General features: G+C 43.3%; 1 protein-coding gene across 2 annotated transcripts in view; it reads right to left on the bottom strand.

Annotated features, from left to right (window-relative positions):
* Positions 1-17,804, bottom strand: part of ERGIC1 (endoplasmic reticulum-golgi intermediate compartment 1) — a 57,893-nt gene that overhangs the window by 33,245 nt on the left and 6,844 nt on the right. For both annotated transcript variants that reach the window (XM_085236813.1, XM_085236814.1), the window contains one exon: positions 3,924-3,985. In XM_085236813.1, the coding sequence (XP_085092939.1) occupies positions 3,924-3,985 (62 nt within the window). The remainder of the gene's footprint in view (positions 1-3,923; positions 3,986-17,804) is intronic.

Genomic DNA, 17,804 nt, shown 5'->3' with positions numbered 1-17,804 from the left:
AGCCTTATGCTTTGAACCGCCTCTTGCTGCCAAAGTGTCCCCCTCCTTAGTGTACACAGCTGTATGCAGGCACATACAACACTCTCAGTGTGACAATGTGCTTCAGCTACTTATTGCATAGTGAAGACCTGTACTTGCTTCCATGCAAATGCCATGGTTCCAGCCATTCATATATGACAACTATATTGCATCTGGAAAAGCAGATTAAAGACTAGGATCAGATAGAATAGGAAAAATTAATGCTTAAAGCTTAGCTTAACTGCAAGGGCACTATGATGTTCCCACAGAGCTTAAAGGACAATCTAAGACAGGTTTTTTAAAACTCTAGTAGGACAAAGTGATCAATATATCCCAGATTGCTCACTGTAGACACACTGGAATGTGCTTTTATTGAGAAATTCCAAAATGATGAGAAATTCTACCAAGCACTTTTTTCAACATTGGCTTCTACATCCTCACCCTTATGTACATATCTCTTCTGATATACACCCCCATCTAGGTACATTCCTAACTCTCTCTCCCCACCCTTCAATAAATGAAAGAAATGCAAACCGTTTAACAACACACAGACTGAAGGAGTGAATTTCTGTCTATATTAAGGCATAAAATTAATAGTATTTATTGTACAATGAAGCAAACGGCTATGAAGTACAAGGATTGGGTCTTGTTACAAATGACACGTGAATCATAACTTTGATATTTCCTGATGTGTATTTAAAACTCCAGCCTCCAAACAGCATTGAGTATTTCTGGATAACGTTACCATGTGTGCATACAAGACATGCATGCAAACTATGCATCCGCACTGACTGTTAAGCAGAAGGATTGCTACAGCAGCTGTTCGAGTTGCAGGCCTCTCTCTCAAGAAGTCAGACTGCTGCTGTCCAGATGCCAGCTGTCAGACAGCCAGGGCATGTGCCACTGCTGCCTACATACCCAAACATGGCCAGTTCGTCACCATGTTAAGGAGGTCTGTTAGAACAGCCGTGTGCTGGCATCACAGACACACCAGACACACCGCAGCGGGGTCAGAAGGCTTGTAAGGACTGGCACAGCACCTGGTGGAAGAGGGACAACAACAGCATGACGGTCTTAGTGGCACATGAACTGGAACACGGTCTGAAAGAAGAGATTTTTACTAAGAACAGGGGATGCCAAACTACTGCCTGCCTTTCACAGTAGTCTTTGTGTGTGCTGTTCTGTGCAAACCCCACCACTTAACTATGGGAGACTGCTCTTGGTTCCTTTGTTCCTACTAGTTTTTAGTAGCTAGAAGGGTTGCTGCACAGATCCAGAGTATCTTACATGCAATGTGCTTTCAAAATTACAAAAGCCTACAGAACAGAAACCCTCCAGAAGTTGGCTTCTGAACTTGCCCACATTCCAGACTCTTCTTCATCAAAATATCCTCATACTTACTTTGAGCTGCCTCTTTCCTAGCAGTTGGCCCCTTCACCCCTGTTGGTTGGAAACAGTGTTGGTACTTACATCTCTTTTCTTTTGTAATTTGATCTATTCCTTCCTCCCTGATAAACCTCAAGCTTCTAAAACAAAACAAAAAACCAACAAACCCCCAAACAGGTAAATAAACAACAAAACAAACAAACAACCCACACACAAAAAGGCCTTCCCTCCCCCCAGAGACAGACACAATTGGAAGAATCCGGCTTTAATCTGCTCCCATTCCAGAAAGCACCAGAAACGACTCTGAAGTCTCAGCTGAAATCACACAGGAAGGACTACAACAGTCAGATACTACAGGCTATTTTGTATCAACCTTGTAAAGAAGAGAACCACCTTCCCCTACCTCCACGCCTCTATTATGGTTAACACCTGAATTCCCTGAAGCATTTATCTCAAACTCATGAGACCTTCCCAGGCTTCAAACTGCCATAGCAATGGGCTGGTCTCATTCATGGCCTCCTACAACACTCCAGATTACTGGCTTTCAAATTACAAGTCACAGGCTTGGTCAGACAGAAAATCCATTAGGAAAGCTGCATCCAGGATCCTCACACGCAAAGCTACCACAGGTTGTTGGCTGTCTGTGTGGTTCAAAAGCTTCTATCAGCCTCTCTGCAAACTCTCTGACAAAAAGAAGGAGAACCAGTTAGAGAAGAAAAATCAAAGCCTGAGAAGCTGCAAATAACAATAGAAGAAATAAGTCAGCTAATAATTTTAAGTAAGAGTCACAGCCTCCAAGCCTTCCCACAACACACTTATCACTTAAGCTGTTTACTGCAGATCTGAAAGCCTAATGCTGCTGGATGGCCTTTGATGGGTTTTTTGTTTCTAAAACATTTTCTTTTGCAGGTGACTCATAACAAGACAAATTCTCAAAGGCAGCCCAGTTACAGTGTGAGAACTCTTCGTTTCCAAAACAGAAGAGAAGGTAGAATCAACTAAACAAGTTCAAAGTGTTCTTTCAAAACGCTCAATCTCATATACCTCTAAATTACTGAACAGTTTTACTCAAGCTCTTTGTTCACTGTCTCAGCAAAGCAAAGAGGGAATTGACTTGCAAGTAATTCAGTGGTCAGGATAACAAGAGAGGACAAGGACTCTCTGAAAGTAAATATTTACAATGACAAGCTATCTTCACAGAAACACAGAATAGTTGAGGCTGGCAGGGACCTCTGGAGATCATCCCATCCAATGCCCCTGAAAAAAAAGGGTCAGATGAAGCGTGTTGCTCAGGTCAGGTCTGCATGTTTAGAATATCCCAAGGTTCGAGACTCCACAATACTGGGCAACCAGCTCCAGGGCTCGACCACCCTCAGAGTAAGAAGCGAGGAGTTCCTTTAGCTCACAAAAGGCTCTGCTTCGTGTCCCATTGATTCACTGCTATTGACTCAGTTCTGTTTGGTGCCTGTTGTCACTAAGGGATATGACATCACTCACGTCAGCAATGACATACAAGGCTACTGACCCATCTACAAGAACGGATGAATGGAGCACAACTATATGATCAAAGGAAGTCACTGTTCAATGGAACAGGAAAGCTGCAATAGGCATCTAATTACAGACTTGGCAGGACCAACCTGATCAATGTTTACCACTCTGCACAGTGCACTCACTGGATATAATTGTGTGAAATTGCATTACTCAGCCCACAGCCTACCTCAGGAGGAGGAAGGAAGGAAAAGAGGCTTGAGGCAAGAGATTTGTATCAACTGAAGTCTATGCACTGATACACAGGAGTGAGAGTGGATCACTATCAGTGGTTTCTGACAAACTAATTATTCTCCTTTAAAAGCATGACAAATAACAATAAAATAAGATCTCCGCTCATTAGCCCCACCTACAATGTCAGATGGATCCCCTAAGTACATTGTGACAGAAATAACTGTTTCCCAAACCATCCTCTCTGATGGCCACTGCATATTGCCATTCACTCAGCTCCTCACACAACCAGAATCCAAAACCTGGATTCTCTATAGAGTAGCAGTTTGGTTTCTCAACTCTCTTCAGTAAGTAAGAAATGTAACTGTGAACATAACAGTTATGAGCTGTTCTTCACCATGAAGAGATGCCTATCAGAGACAGGCAAAAAAATCCAGTCGTTCACTCCCCCAGTGTTTGGATCAGACTCACAGCTTCTATTCCAGGGAAGACTCCAGCAAAAACTCTACAGCTACTTCAGTAGCTAGCAGACTGGGTATTCCAGTTTTAGCTCGTAGGAGCTCCCTTTCATAAGAAGATACCTTTGCTACTTTTTGATGCCGAGAGTCCAAATCCACGCAAATTCCTCCATCACTTAGTGAAACCTTAGGTACTGGGTAAAAAGAGCTGTCTTAGCAATAAAGGACATAATTCCTAGTCTTTCATATTCCTTTTAAAATATCCTGTAAGACACAGAAGCCAAAAGATCTTTAATTTTAGCTCAGGGGAATGCAAGGACAGCAAAAAGAAGTGCTACTTACTAAGAGCCCCTGTGTAGGTTGGCTGTGTAAGGTCTTTTGGCACCTTCCTGTAGATGTCAAACCTGAAAGAGGAAAAGTAACAGCCATAAACCAGGTGGAATATTTTAATACATTTCACGTCCCCACAGGGATGAATGATGCTGAAGTTTTTTCCATCCAGCTTTCCAACAACATTTTTTTGAGTTTGCAGAAGGATATGAGAAGGAAAAACAAAACAAAACAAAAAGTTCTTTTTCTTTTGTACAGTTATGTAACTGCTCTGCTTTTGGGCTCCAGTTTCCAAAGCACTTCCCTCCGCCTCCCTTGGCTTTGCTGCCATGGATCTTTGCAATCCGAGCTGCTACAGGTGCCAGGGAAGAAGTCATGCTGGACAAGCTTACAGACCACCGTAAAAGGAAAAGGATACTCTACAGACTCCTGAATATAAAGGCCTGGCAAGAAAAAACAAACAGCGAGACACCACCAACATTTCAACTTGTGTTTTGTATTCCATGGTAGCCAAAACTCACCAAAACCAGAGCCAGAAATCATGATGTTAAGGCAAGAAACTGACCCTTGGACATTGGATACACAGGAAAAATTAACCCAAGAAGTTTGCAAAATCCATTTTAATATTAGATGGTTGTTTTGATTCAGTCATATCTTTTAATATCCATATGGCTCAGCTTTGCTATTTTAAACTCTCCATGGTTAAACTTTCACTGCCCTTATGATGTTGCTGTATTATTTGCTACCACGTTATACTGCTGCATGTCCAGCCGCAATGCAGCTCCTGACATCAGTTTTTCCACCACTCAATAAAAATTAATTAATGCATTAAAAACAACACGCCCTAAAGAAGGAAGTGACTGGTTCTCCCCGAATAGACTTTTTTTTTTTAATATAGCACTAGCAAGAGAGATGTGATGCTTTGTCCAGTCCTGGACAGGCATGAGAGACACCAGCTTCCAAATTCCTCCTCTCTATGGCACCAACATCCCCGCATTGATTCAGTACTTCCTACTACACCAAATGTTACCGAGAGCTCAAAAACTACATCAGCATTCTTTCCTTTACTCTGCACCTACATAAATCATCAGTACAATCTGGATGCACACTGTGTGCACTTGCAACACACTAATATTAGGACACTATTGCTGTTTTATTCAGAATGTGAAACTGGAGGAAGAAAGGACAAGAGAAGGAAAGATGGTATCATGAACATCACCTACGCAGTTCACGTCCTGAACTCGCTATGCAATCACGTAACTGTCCTGATGAACCACTGCTTCACCTACGAAATACGAAGAGTACATCTGTTCAGGGTCTCATGAGGATGAACTCAGCATGTGCAGCATTTCCAAACACAGCTAACAGGGCCACAGCAGCAGGCAGAGTGGCATTTGCTAACCGCACACAGCTCTTGCTCATGTGATATAACTGACAGAGCACGCTGCACGGGATGCCCACAGAGCTATATGTTTTAATGACTCTATCCCCTGCCATCGCCTAAATAGATCAGTAATATTCCTGAAGCAAAGAGTCCATTTATGGTTCTCCAGCTGCCCTGAGAACATCTGGAAAATGCTGTTTACATTCTTTCCACATACACCAAAGCAACAGCAGCAGCAGATGATAAAGCAGCCCAGAGCAGCTGGTGACATCATGGTCTCACGGGCAGAGGAAGTAGCTGATCTTTCCTGATCACAGCCCATAAAATGCTGAAAGCTGGCAGTACCTCACTATGGTCACAATAATAGATCAACGCGGCTAAAAGAGCTGAGAGAAAGCGCACGAAAATGCAAGAGCTTTTCAGGGTGAGCGAACAATTAGAGATAGGAAATACCTCCACACTGGAGTCAGTAAAAACAGCAGTCTGGGGATACTATAAAAGGAAATTTTTTCTTATGGTCAGAAATATTTACTAGTTTTAAAAAGATGATCCATCACAGGATTAAGAAAATAATCCCATCTCTTAACTCAGTGGAAAGCTGATGTCACAGCATGCTTCTCTCCTCTCTGCCTGCCATTTTAACCACGTAAATAACACCCAAACCCAACAAATTAAGTCTTACATGGTGTGAGTAAGGTAGGAACAGGCAAAGGTAAAACAGAAAACTGATAATCAATGGTTCCCAGCCAAGCTCATCAGCTGGCTTCAAGTGCTTAAAAGGCAGTTCACCCTCTCAATGTGCTGTTCTGCTTCCCACCTCTTCAACTACATTACATTCTATCTCCCTCCTTGACCATGACACACAGCCAAGAGATTTAAGCAAGTCTCTGGATCCATTTTGCCTATAGGATGTGGAGTTACATACATACATGAAAAGTGAACAGGTTTTACTTGCCCTCAGGTCAGATGTTCCTGTAAGTACTTGCAGGAAAAATTCCAGCAAGCCTCAAGGTTCCTGAAGCATTGGTCACTTGGAAGAGTATTCACATGCTGGGAACAGAGAGGAACCTTGTGCCCTCTCTATTGCAAAAGCTGCCTTACAGATTTCTGATACCAGCATATTCAACGCAATGGAAGGTATTACTAATATTGGAAGGAGACTGGACGTTCAGAAGTGTACCAGTTACCCCACAACACAGTGAGACAGACTGTACTGTGCTGTGAATAACCCTTCAACACACTTGTACTTCCATACTAAACAATCGTGAGAAACCAGGACATAGATTTCCAGCACATTCATCGCCTCAAGTAACTGTGAAGTGAACTCAGCTGGCAGTATTGTGGAGCAGTTAACCCCGCTTTCACAAAGGCAGACATGACTTTGCACTTACAAAGCACAGAGGCACAATTTCCACAGGCCAGCCAGCAGGTTATTTATACCTGGCTTTTGGCAACTTTCTTCCTTTGCTCAGAAAGACTTGTAAGGTGAAGGAGCACCTCTGACTCCATCAGCTGACATAGCCGTAAGTATGGAAGCAGCAAGAGTTTTTGCTAGGAAAGCTCTTCCTCCAGGTCATCAGATCCTCACAAAGGGAGGGCTGGACCTTGCAGTACCAGAGCACAAGGCTAAAGATAGCACTGGGCTGTCATCAGTGTTACAAAGGAATTTCCTGACGCATCCAGTGTATCTATTGTCTTTTGTTTCAATGGGCAGCATGGATGCAAACAAAGAAAGAAGTTATTTTGTTATGTCAGAGTTCCATGGAACCAATTTTCATGACTAGTGTCAGGGAATGCTACAGTTTTTTCCTATCCAGTGCTGAGGATATAACCAGAAATTTTCTCATCTCCCTGACAGGAATGTCAATGAACTGGTCAAACGGCATCTGTGAGCATGATCCTTGTGCAGAGTCCCACTGAGAGGCTCAAACAGAATCCACAAACCCTAAAATGGTGAAAGGAGATGGGAGATAGAGAGAGGGCTGTCTGATGGATGGGTGTGCAAGAGGCCTCTCACCTTGGTCTCATGTGACTGCAGTGACACAAATGGATGGCAGCATGAAACTGTAGATGGGTGCACTTCAGTGGAGCCAAATGAAAGGAAGCACCAGCAAAAGTCACGTGGACTTCAGACTACATCTAGACTGATATAGATGTTGCTATTTAAAATTTCTTCTTTGGATAGAAGTATGTGCTCCTCCGGTTGAGTTTCTATGGCTCTAGGAGACTCTGAACAGCACCCAGTTGTTTCACTAGGCACAATCAGATGCAGCAGCACTCATTTGACTGGGGCAGCTACAAACAATTATGTCCAAGGCCAGCTTGGAGGCCAGCAGAGGCAAAGGTAGGTCAGCCCAAGACAACAATGCAGGTTGACATCACCAGCCCTGTGGTGATTCCTGGCTTTCCTTTCAAATCTATCAGATTGACAGTGCAAGATGGGTGACAGAGAGGGCAGAAGATGCGTACCCAAACACTGCATTTTCTTTGAGCGTGGACATTTCAAATGCCTGCCCTGGGAGCAGAGATGAGCTCCCTCCCACAGCAGGAGCTACTCCAGGTAGAGCATCCTGCACAGCATGCTTCACATGCACCTCAACAGCTTCAAGTCTGGAGGTGAAATATTTCAAGAAATTAGGTAATAAACACATTATCCTGTTGAATATTACCACCTCCCTGAACAGAATAATCCTTTCCATTATCTTGGGAGTCTGAAAGGAGCTTCAGTATAATACTACAGTAGCATCTCTGTAAGATGTTGTCATCTTCCTCAAGAGTAAGAAGCAAAAAACTTGAGGCAATACAAAAAAAATCAATACTTGTAAGCACACAGTGAAGGCTGAATTTGAATGCTGTGTAGCAAAGAGAAACTTTGACACGAAAAGGAGCTAACATCAGAGAAGGACAAACAGAGTTCTTCAAGTTCTCAGAATTTGTTGCAAGCCTCAATTGTGCACAGCCCTCACCAGGGCTAGAAGAGGAAGAAAACAGAAGAGCAATGTGTTGGCCACACTACCTGAGGTGTACACTGTGAGTACAGCTTATAATCTGCCTGTGCCACTATACTAAGTCACTGCAAAGAGACAGTAGGCTTCAGCTATCTCTGCAAAGCACTGAAATGGACCTCTGGAACTAGGAGCAGGGGAATGTTTTCATGTACCCTTCTGGCAAGGTCTGTTTGCCTAGATTTAACTCGGGGCGCAAGGGAAAGTTTGTTATGCCGCTCTTGGGACTACATTTTAGATTGCAGTTAACAAGTAGTCAAGCAAAAGTGCAATACATTCATGTTGCACTTGGTCATGGAACAAAATTCAGGCACTGCAAGTCGGCAGCAGATTAATTTTCTTCCCTTACCACCCCTCAGGTGACTCAAAAATTTAGCTTTAATGTTCACAGATGGGAAAAATATTTTTGTGCTTTAGACAGATAAGTGTTTTTCCCCAGAAAAAAAAAAAGGAACATTTAAACACCAGTCTTCCCTCCAAACCATACTGGCTCTGTCACAGGTAAATCTGCAGAAGGTGTCTCCAGGACACAATCATTCATTAGAGCAAATGACATTTCTTCTGAAAAGACAATTTTTAATAAGTGATAAAAGCACTGATATTCCACATTTAGCAGGTCAACAGTGGCACAAATACATCAGGTCGTCTTAGCAGCAAGGATCCATGGCTCTGATTTACACAGAAGAATGTGGGTGGCTAAACAATGCTCAATTCCTCCACCTCCCATGTTAACTGGCATTTAAAAGCAGCACCTGTTTTTCAGCAGACTCCACGTTTGATGCCAAGGTCACTAATTTCTGGTGACATTAGTCACTCCCAAGGGCTGGCCCGTGCACAGTGAAAAACAACCTTAATTCTACAAGACATCAGTAGCTCTGATAGCTTACTGAAGAATGTGGTGTTACTGAACCAATTTGCTTTGTTAACAACTCAGCGTCCCTAGAAGCAACCTGCAGGCACCACAAACGTAACAGCTGAAATGCAACTTTGTGATTTACTTAGACAAGCAACTAAAGATTCTACAGCAGATTCAACTAAACAAAGGGGGGGACTATTGAGTATAAATACAGCAAGGTAACTTTGAAAATACTGTAAAGACTCTGTTGTTACTAGAGCAAGAAATCAGAAGAATTGCAGAGCCAGAGTTTGAATTCCAGCATACCGCATGTTGGAGGCCTGGTGTTGGACAAGCGTCACGGTTGTGGCTGGGATAGAGTGAATTTTCTTCATAGAAGCTCGTATGATGTTGTGCTTTGGATTTTTAATGAAAGTAGTGGTGATAACACTGATGTTTTAGTTGTTGCTGAGCAGCGCTGTGCAGAGCCAAGGACATTTCAGCTCCTTGTGCTGCCCTGCCAGCGAGGGGCTGGGGCACACAGGGAGCTGGGGGGATGCAGCTATGACAGCTGACCCAGTCCAGTCAAAGGGACGTCCCATACCATGTGGTGCTGTAGCCAGTGATACAAACTGAGGAAAAGGAGGAGGAAGGGACGATCAGGGTGATAGTGTTCATCTTCCCAAGAAACCATTACATGTGCCGAGCCATGCTCTCCTGGGAGGGGCTGGATATCTGCCTTGCTTTGCTCATGCACACGGCTATTGCTTTGCCTAGTAAGCTGCCTCAAACCACGAGTTCCCAGTTTTGTATTTCCAATTCTCCTCCCCATCCCACTGGGGAGAGTGAGCGGGCAGCTGGGTGGTGCTGAGCCGCCTGCTGTACTGGCTCAACACGAGCAGGGTGCATCGTAACCCATCATACACAACGTCTCCTGAAGAGACAAGAAAGGTTGCTGGGAGAGCTCCCAAGAGACAAAGGGAATAAAGAGATAAGAAAAGGCCGGCTGGTGAGGTCTCCCAGCCTGAAATGTCCCAAAGAGCTTTTATGGTCAGGGAGAGCTCTGTACCCTATTGCTTCCTTCTTGGCAAGTAACATCCCTGCTCAGAGAAGTAGGAGTGGCAGACAGAAAAAGCTTCTGCCCATGTGCTGGTAGTGCCCTCACCCAGCTGAACAGTAAGTACCACAGCTACAGATCAGAGATACATTCAAGTACAGTATTGCTGCTGTTTTTTCCTATTTTTCAAGTCCTTCTTGCAAACCAAAGAAAAGTGAATCAGATTATGGCTGCAGGCCTCAAGTAAAAGCAGTCCAAGAGGGCTTGATGTCAGTATTTCTCCACACAGACGCCAATTCCTGACTAGCACAACAAAGCTTGCCTGTTCCTTACAAAGTTCATTCACTGTCTACTCATCAGTAACTGAGGTTACAACACAGAACAGGCAACTCCTACCGTTACACCCTGTACCCTGAGCTGTGTGTTCAAGAAATATAAAACACAGGGGTATCTCATGCAGATTAGGCACTCATTCTTGGAGGGACAAAGAGGGACAAAGAGGGAGCTTTTCACCTACAGAAGACAAAGTGCTCTATTTGTTATTTCAGGGTTTTTGTTTTTTTTTTTCAGATGAGTGGGAAAACCACCACACGGTGCACTTCTAGGAACATCTATTGAATCAAAACAACCACCACAGACTGCTTTTGATGGCAACTACGTACACTGTGGAAGGAACTCAAGGAGCAGCAGAGCTATCAAACTGCCTTGGACAGCCACACTTACCCCTGCACACACCCCTTGTTCAGTAACAGCCATCCCAAGGCAGCTCTGTCTGCAAACAGTTTAGAAAACATCTAGCATCCTCTTTTCTTTTGAAGTATCTACTATTGAGACACTCTAAATTAACTCATTTTTTAGGATGCATCCTTCTGAATTACACTATACTCTTTAATTACTTCATGCAGACATCAGTGAATTCAGCCACCTGACAATTTTTATTCAGATGCCAAAGAAGAGACAAACCATCTTTAACTCTTGAAGGATTAACCTTCCCTGGAGACAGGGATTCATCACTCTTAATGCTCTTTTATTCTTCTTCTTACCATTAACCTATCTGCCTCCTCGAAACCTTCTGTTTCACTGTTGTGTTACAGACATATGATTCAGTCAGTAGAGATGGTTGGGTTCAGTTGCCCTTATTTGCCTGCTATAGAACCGATGCACAAAGACAGACAACTGGCTCTTCCCATAAGTCTACGTAGCCGCATCTATTTTTAAGTTTGTCATTTCAAGACAGAAAAGCTGCATTAGCAGTTCATGAAACCAAGGCAGGTGTCAAGTGGGGAGAAGAGAATGAGCATGCTTGACCCCACTTTAGGAATCGTGTTCAAGTGCATGCAAAATGAGCTGGAACAACAGCACCGAGTTTTCCACCAGTCCACAGCAAAGCGTACTGCACAACTTTCCTTCCTTCTATTCCTGCTGCTACCACATCTGGAAAATGCATCCCTGGAGACAGCAGAAGAGTTTATGGACCGTGATTCACTCAGTACCTGCTGCTATTAAGGCTCTTAGCAGAGATACCACTTACAGCTTAGAGTTCTGCAATTCGCTTTGCGTGAAATGTTTTATCATTTATAAGGACATGGGAAGTAGGAAGAAACTCACTCACTATAAAGTTGGACCAAGTCCATCTGACATTCAAAGACAACCGCGTGTAAACAGACTGCATTTTATCTCTCCAGGAAAATGTTGCAGGAGGTTGGTGTTACAGAGGGAAGAACAGCAGTTTGTGACTATGTTTGTCTCAGGACGTTCCTTCTGCCCCAACCATCAGTGCAGGTTGGAGGCAGAAGATAGTAATACCAAGCCTACACTGGATACCTTCTTCCCAAATTCATGGAATCAAAATGAATATATCAGCACACTGTTGTCAGAGCAAACTCATTCAGGCTGGAAACTGATGGCAGAAGGGAAATACCCTCCTTGTAGTCCCAGCAGTAATCGTAGAGAAACCTTCCCACCAAAGGCAGGCAGCTTTGTGTCAGGGAATATTTACACCTTAGTGATATTCCGCTTGGACAAAGAGATGTCCATCACCTAACGAGAATCAGAAGAACAAAACATGTAAGCAAAAACCTGCCTCCCCAACAGCTTGAGGTATTGTGGAATCTGTGCTCACCAACACTTCTGAAGTTTCAGGAAGCAACCTAGCAAAAATGCTGGGTTACTGAAAGCACCCACTGAAACCCCAGTAAGCAGCAGCCCCATCCACCTCCTCATGTTCCACAACACAAAGTACAACAGATTCTCAGGCTGTAGGCACGAGATAGAGAAGGGAAGAAATTGCTGCCCCAGAGCATGAGTGCTCTGCTCATCTCAGTGCTCCTTTAACCAAGTCAGACAGACAGACAAACTCCAGTGCTACCAGAAGAACAAAAGAATTTTAACCAAAGAAATCAAATCATCCAGCTAAGAGTTGGAAAAAAAAAATTTTCACTAAAATAACAAAGCTGTTTAACAGGCAGCAACCATTCCTCTGTTTCCTTGGGTCACTGCTCTCTAATAATGGCTCGGGGACAATTCATTCCTGCTTGTCAATAATACTGCCTTCACAGCCTTCGAGCACGGAGCAGTAAGAGCAGGCCTGATATCAACGGCCAAATCCAGGAGCTATCACGCATTCAGCTGTAGATTGTGAGCTTTTACCCTTTTTAGGAACCACTCACCTCCCAAGGAAACAAGCAGGCTTATACACAAACAGCCTGCTGCCTCTAACACAGGGTGGATCCCTCCAGCTTTGTTCCTTTTCTCTGAAGCATGTCTGACACTCACAGTAAGATCTCTAAAAGCAAAGCTGTTGCTTATGTATCATGAAAAAAATAAACCCACCAATTTAGTTTTCAGTCTGACTGTTCAAGCCAAATTAAACACCAAGGTAGAACAAACAGCACAGTCAGGTTTGCACACATAGTTTGCTCTTCTGATTAACAAAAAGCCACCTACTTAATAAAATAAAATCTCAGTCACCCATCTGAAGTTGTTGAGGGGACCGTTACCATTAGCAGCTGTTGAATCCATACCTAGAGCCACTGTGACCATATCCAGAGAGAAAAAGATTATTCTCTTTTTTTGTTAAATTGATTTTATTCAACAGTATAACAGCAGGCTGACTCCTAAGATACAAGAGATGGCCTGAAAGACCAATTACCCCACTGCGTGTACCTACCGATAGCATGCCTGAGATTATCGAAATAGTCAAGGAGATAACCCCAGAAGAGCTGGTACTCAGGACAATGGTGATCAAGGAACAAGGAGGACAGGTCTCTCCTCTGTCTACTGACCCAGATAGGGCACAAACGTCACCAGGTTCCCGTGGGTGAGGCAGGAGTGCAGCCGGCACAGAAGGACACAGCACTTGTGTGGGTGGCGTCATGCACCCCGGGTGTCTGAAAGCTGCTACAAAACAAAGCCAGACCTGCTCTGACTAACAGCTCAGAGCAATTCCCCAGGTTAGGAAAGCATGAGAGGAGAAAAGATGCAGTTTCTGAGCGATAGGAAGGAATGGAGACCCCTGATTGACATGGAGAAGGAACGTATCTGAAGTGCTGCACTTCCTCCAAGCTGTGTCGGAATGCCAGAGGGTCTCCTCCTGGGGAGCACGGGGAAGAGCATGAAAACCAAACAAGATCTAGGGAGTAGAAGTTCTGTCAGAACTAATATGCTTGGCTGATTCTATTTAAATTTTAATTGGAAAAGAATCATAGAATCACAAGGTTGGAAACGACCTATAAGATCATCTAGTCTAACCGTCTTCTCACTACCACTGCTACCACGAACTAAACCATATCTCGCAGCTCCTCATCCTCTCAGCCTCTTGAACACTGCCAGGGACGGCGACTCCATGACCTCTCTGGGCAGCCATTCCAGTGCCTGACCGCTCACTGAGAGAAAAAGTTTTTCCTCGTGTCTAAAAGCTTTGAGAGCAGCACGCCTTTTTAAGTAAGGACCTCTAACTCTAAAAGCACTGACTTCCACCTGTCAATGCTTTTTCAACTTCTTACAGTCTTGGTTGTAGCTGTTCTAGACATAAACCCAACATTGTGTTCCACAGACTTGTCAAAGATCTACACACCTGTAAATTCACTCTACTGCAGTCAAAAGGAAGTTGACAGATGCCTTATCCTAATGCCTTTCCCTATACACACAGAGGAAGCATTATTTTTCAATTTTCAGGTAAAATATTAGTTTAAGATTTCTTTCAGAATTCCTGTTTTCAGATGCTGCTGCTTTTCTGTCTGTCCAAAGGCAAGTACCTCTCTGACACCTCCACAAGAGGCTCTTGCCCAATCTAGCAGAGCTAAAAAGAAGCAACTCTGCTTCCAACAAAACAGAGAAATCTATCACTCTCTTTTATAGGCGGCGAAGAACAATTGCAGGAAGTCAGTGGCAGGAGAAGAGAATCGGAACGGCCAACTCTGAACTCTTCTTTTTGCAATTGTTAATTCTTTGTTTAAATGAAATTTCTCTGTTTCCTGTCTGACAGCAGATGAGAACATAATGTGCAGAGAGCAGCTCAAGACAGCCTCTGGGACAGGGCCACGCTGCGACCCCAGGGAATGGACGCAGCAGTGGGAGCCAACAGAACTAAATTCTATTCTGCTCCCAGCACTGACTCACTGTGTAATTGCTGCTCCACTCAATTACATCTTTCTACTTCAGCTTCTTCATTTTGCAGAGTGGCACCTGGTGACATCTGTCGGTTTTTCACCAAACATGTTGAAATCTATAGATGAAAAACTCTACAAAAATATGAAGTATTACTGATCAAAGCCACGGAGTCTTTGAAGGTCTCCAGAAGGAAAGCTCTGGGAAGATGTTTATGCAAACAAAGAAGATGTGAGGTGCAGGAGCCAACTGTCTCTGTTCAGTCACAGGGCTGTACCTAGAGAGCATGTCTGTGGACACTCTTAATGAGGAACACTTTCCTGAATTGGGACCCAAACTTTGAAGCATGTGATCTTGTTAATGGAAGTTTACATATGGGAAGTAAGCACATAATATATAACTACTGAAGTCTGACCCCAAGTGCAAGTTCAAGGTGCAAATTCAGATTCAAAGCCCAACTAATAAACTGATACTTGTAAATACCAAGCCGTTATTAACACATTTAATAAGATTAACACCTGCGTAACAGTAAATAATACAAACAACATTAAGTAATCAGCCAGTCCTCATTTACACACAATGGGGCATTAACACAAATACTGCAGAAGTTGAGCTTTGATGAACAAACACACAGGGCTTCAAAATCACTCTAGAAACTGTTTAATCCTGAATTACCTGGAGCCAGTTCTGGTACACAAAGGGCTGGACAAGGAGGAACTAATGCAGTTTTAAACTAGCATATCTATACTGCAAGCAAGAAAGGACTGGAAGTTTTTAACTCTGTATGACTTACATTTCATCCTCACATTACACCATTTTTCAAAGCATAATCCTCCTGTATCTTTTTTTTTTTCTTTTTTTGACCTCTCCACACTTGAAGGCCAAGGAGTGAAATGAGGGAATGATTTTCCTTGCCAGCCAGCTCCTCCCTCTTAATTCGAGTTCCAAGAACATAATGAAACTAACAGAGGAAGTTTCTGAAACTAGGAGGAGCACTAAGAATGAGAAAACAAGGTTAGCCAAGAGGACTGTCATTCATTATATAATTCAGCATTTAAGTAACTGGACATTTAGAGAAAGGGGCCAAAAGAAACACGCTCAGCAGCAGCTTCTGTGGCATTATGTCATCTGGGCTTCTGGTTATTTAGCAGGTACAGGAAAGATTTTATATGTAGAAATAACAAAACCATTTACTTCTAGGACAAAAGACTACGAATCCCCACAACACTTGCAGAAAGAGGACACAAAATGAATAGATCCTGCTTCCATTCATACAGATTTATTTGCAAGGAGCTATTCCTGCTAGTTTCTCCCTTCAGCCAGGCTCCTTTATTCCACTGTCCTGTTCTGCATAATACCTTTTTGTCAACTGTGTTCTAAATTTTGCACTCTTATTCTTTTGGTGCGTAAGGACCTTGTTTTCTATTGCCCAGGAATACACAGCAATGGGTATTTCTGAAATACCCCAAAAGTGAAAATTATTTTAGATGCCACTGATGAATGGAAGGGATGAAGCAGTATGCAGTATAACATGGGTTGGTTTTTTTTGTTTTGTTTTTTTCCTGAATAAAATGTTAGGCTCAAGCATATTTCAAAGGTAATTAGGAGGAAGAATGTATTTATAATCTCAGAAACTCAATGGTGGAATCTTGCCAGCAAGAATCTTATTTCCTTTTAGGCAGCGAGGCAGGTGTCAAAATGAAGGATGAAAGAGAAATGTATTTTTAATAAAGTGAGCAAACTATACTTTGCTTCATCAAAACAGGAGAAAAATGTCACGAAGAAAAAATGTTCAAGTAAGGGGACTGGTATTTAAAGAGACCCAGCCCTTTGTTGGGCTGAAAGCAATTGGACATGTGGCAGTACTGTATTCTGGAGATCAGAAAGAGAGAAGGGGGAAGAGAGATGAGGAACAGGATCAAACATGGTTCTCCACGATCTAATTAAGTTATCCAGATACTTAAATACCTTAAGTAAACTGCAGCCATCCTGTTGCAGAGCCTCCATCCCTCTTAAGCTCAGAAGTTCTAGCTCCTCGCAACTCCCCAGCACATCCCAGCATCCCCCAGCCCTGAGCCTCATCCATTCCCTCTGTGAGCCTCCAGCTCCTGAACTTCGCTCCCTTTCCCAAGGAAAGGCCCCTCAGCACAGAGCTTCTCTTCCCTGCCATGCTCCCCCAGCTGCATCGCACTGACCCACAGCTCCCGCTGCTCCCAGTGCTGCTGGCCTCAGTGCCTGAGCACATCTCCTCTTCTCCTCAGCTCTCCCCACAGACAGAGTCCTGATCTCCACAAAACTCAAACTATAATTTCCAAGAAATTACCTATGTGGAATTCAGAGGAAAACTAGAACACATCCGGGGGGAAAAAGATACTTTTTTCATAGTTTCTGGAAACCTCAAATCATTAAGACTTTGTTTGTCTGTTACTGCTGAACATCTTCAAACAAGACACAATGAGATTAAATGAGACTAATGTAGCATCAGAACGTTGTGCCTTTCCTTTTTGAATGCTGCCTTCTGAGAGCTGCACGCCCCAGCTGTGTCAGGACAGCAAATCTGAGATGGCACTGCACCCCTCTACATAACCCAGAACTGCCTGAAGACAAATAACCTCTGCCAAAGAAAAGAGGAGGGGGAGAACAATAAAGTGAAGAAAACAGCTCCATCTTCATAAGGCTTCCTCTTAAAAGCACGAAGACCAGTCCACACTCTACTGCATGACAAATTTTTCTGTATCAGCAAGAGAATTCATGAAAGTGACTGATTCAGAGCCTCCTATTTGTGTTCCTATCTAAGAGAATTTCTGTATACACTTCTAGAACTTAGTGCTATTTTTTAGATGTTTATAATTGTATTCCTTATGAGGAAGTAGAGCTCGAAAGTAACATCTGGCTTCCACATGAAGTGCCTGGTTTTGACTCAGCTGTCAAGAATTAGCCATAGTGATCCCACCTTGCCAAAAAAATGTGACTGACAGACCCATCATACACCCATAGTATGCAG

The sequence above is a fragment of the Meleagris gallopavo genome, chromosome 15 (genome assembly GCF_905368555.1).
Source record: "Meleagris gallopavo chromosome 15, MGAL_WU_HG_1.1, whole genome shotgun sequence".
NCBI classification, from domain to species: domain Eukaryota; kingdom Metazoa; phylum Chordata; class Aves; order Galliformes; family Phasianidae; genus Meleagris; species Meleagris gallopavo.
The sequence above is the reverse complement of the archived record's forward strand: the minus strand, read 5'-3'. Positions and strand labels throughout refer to the sequence as shown.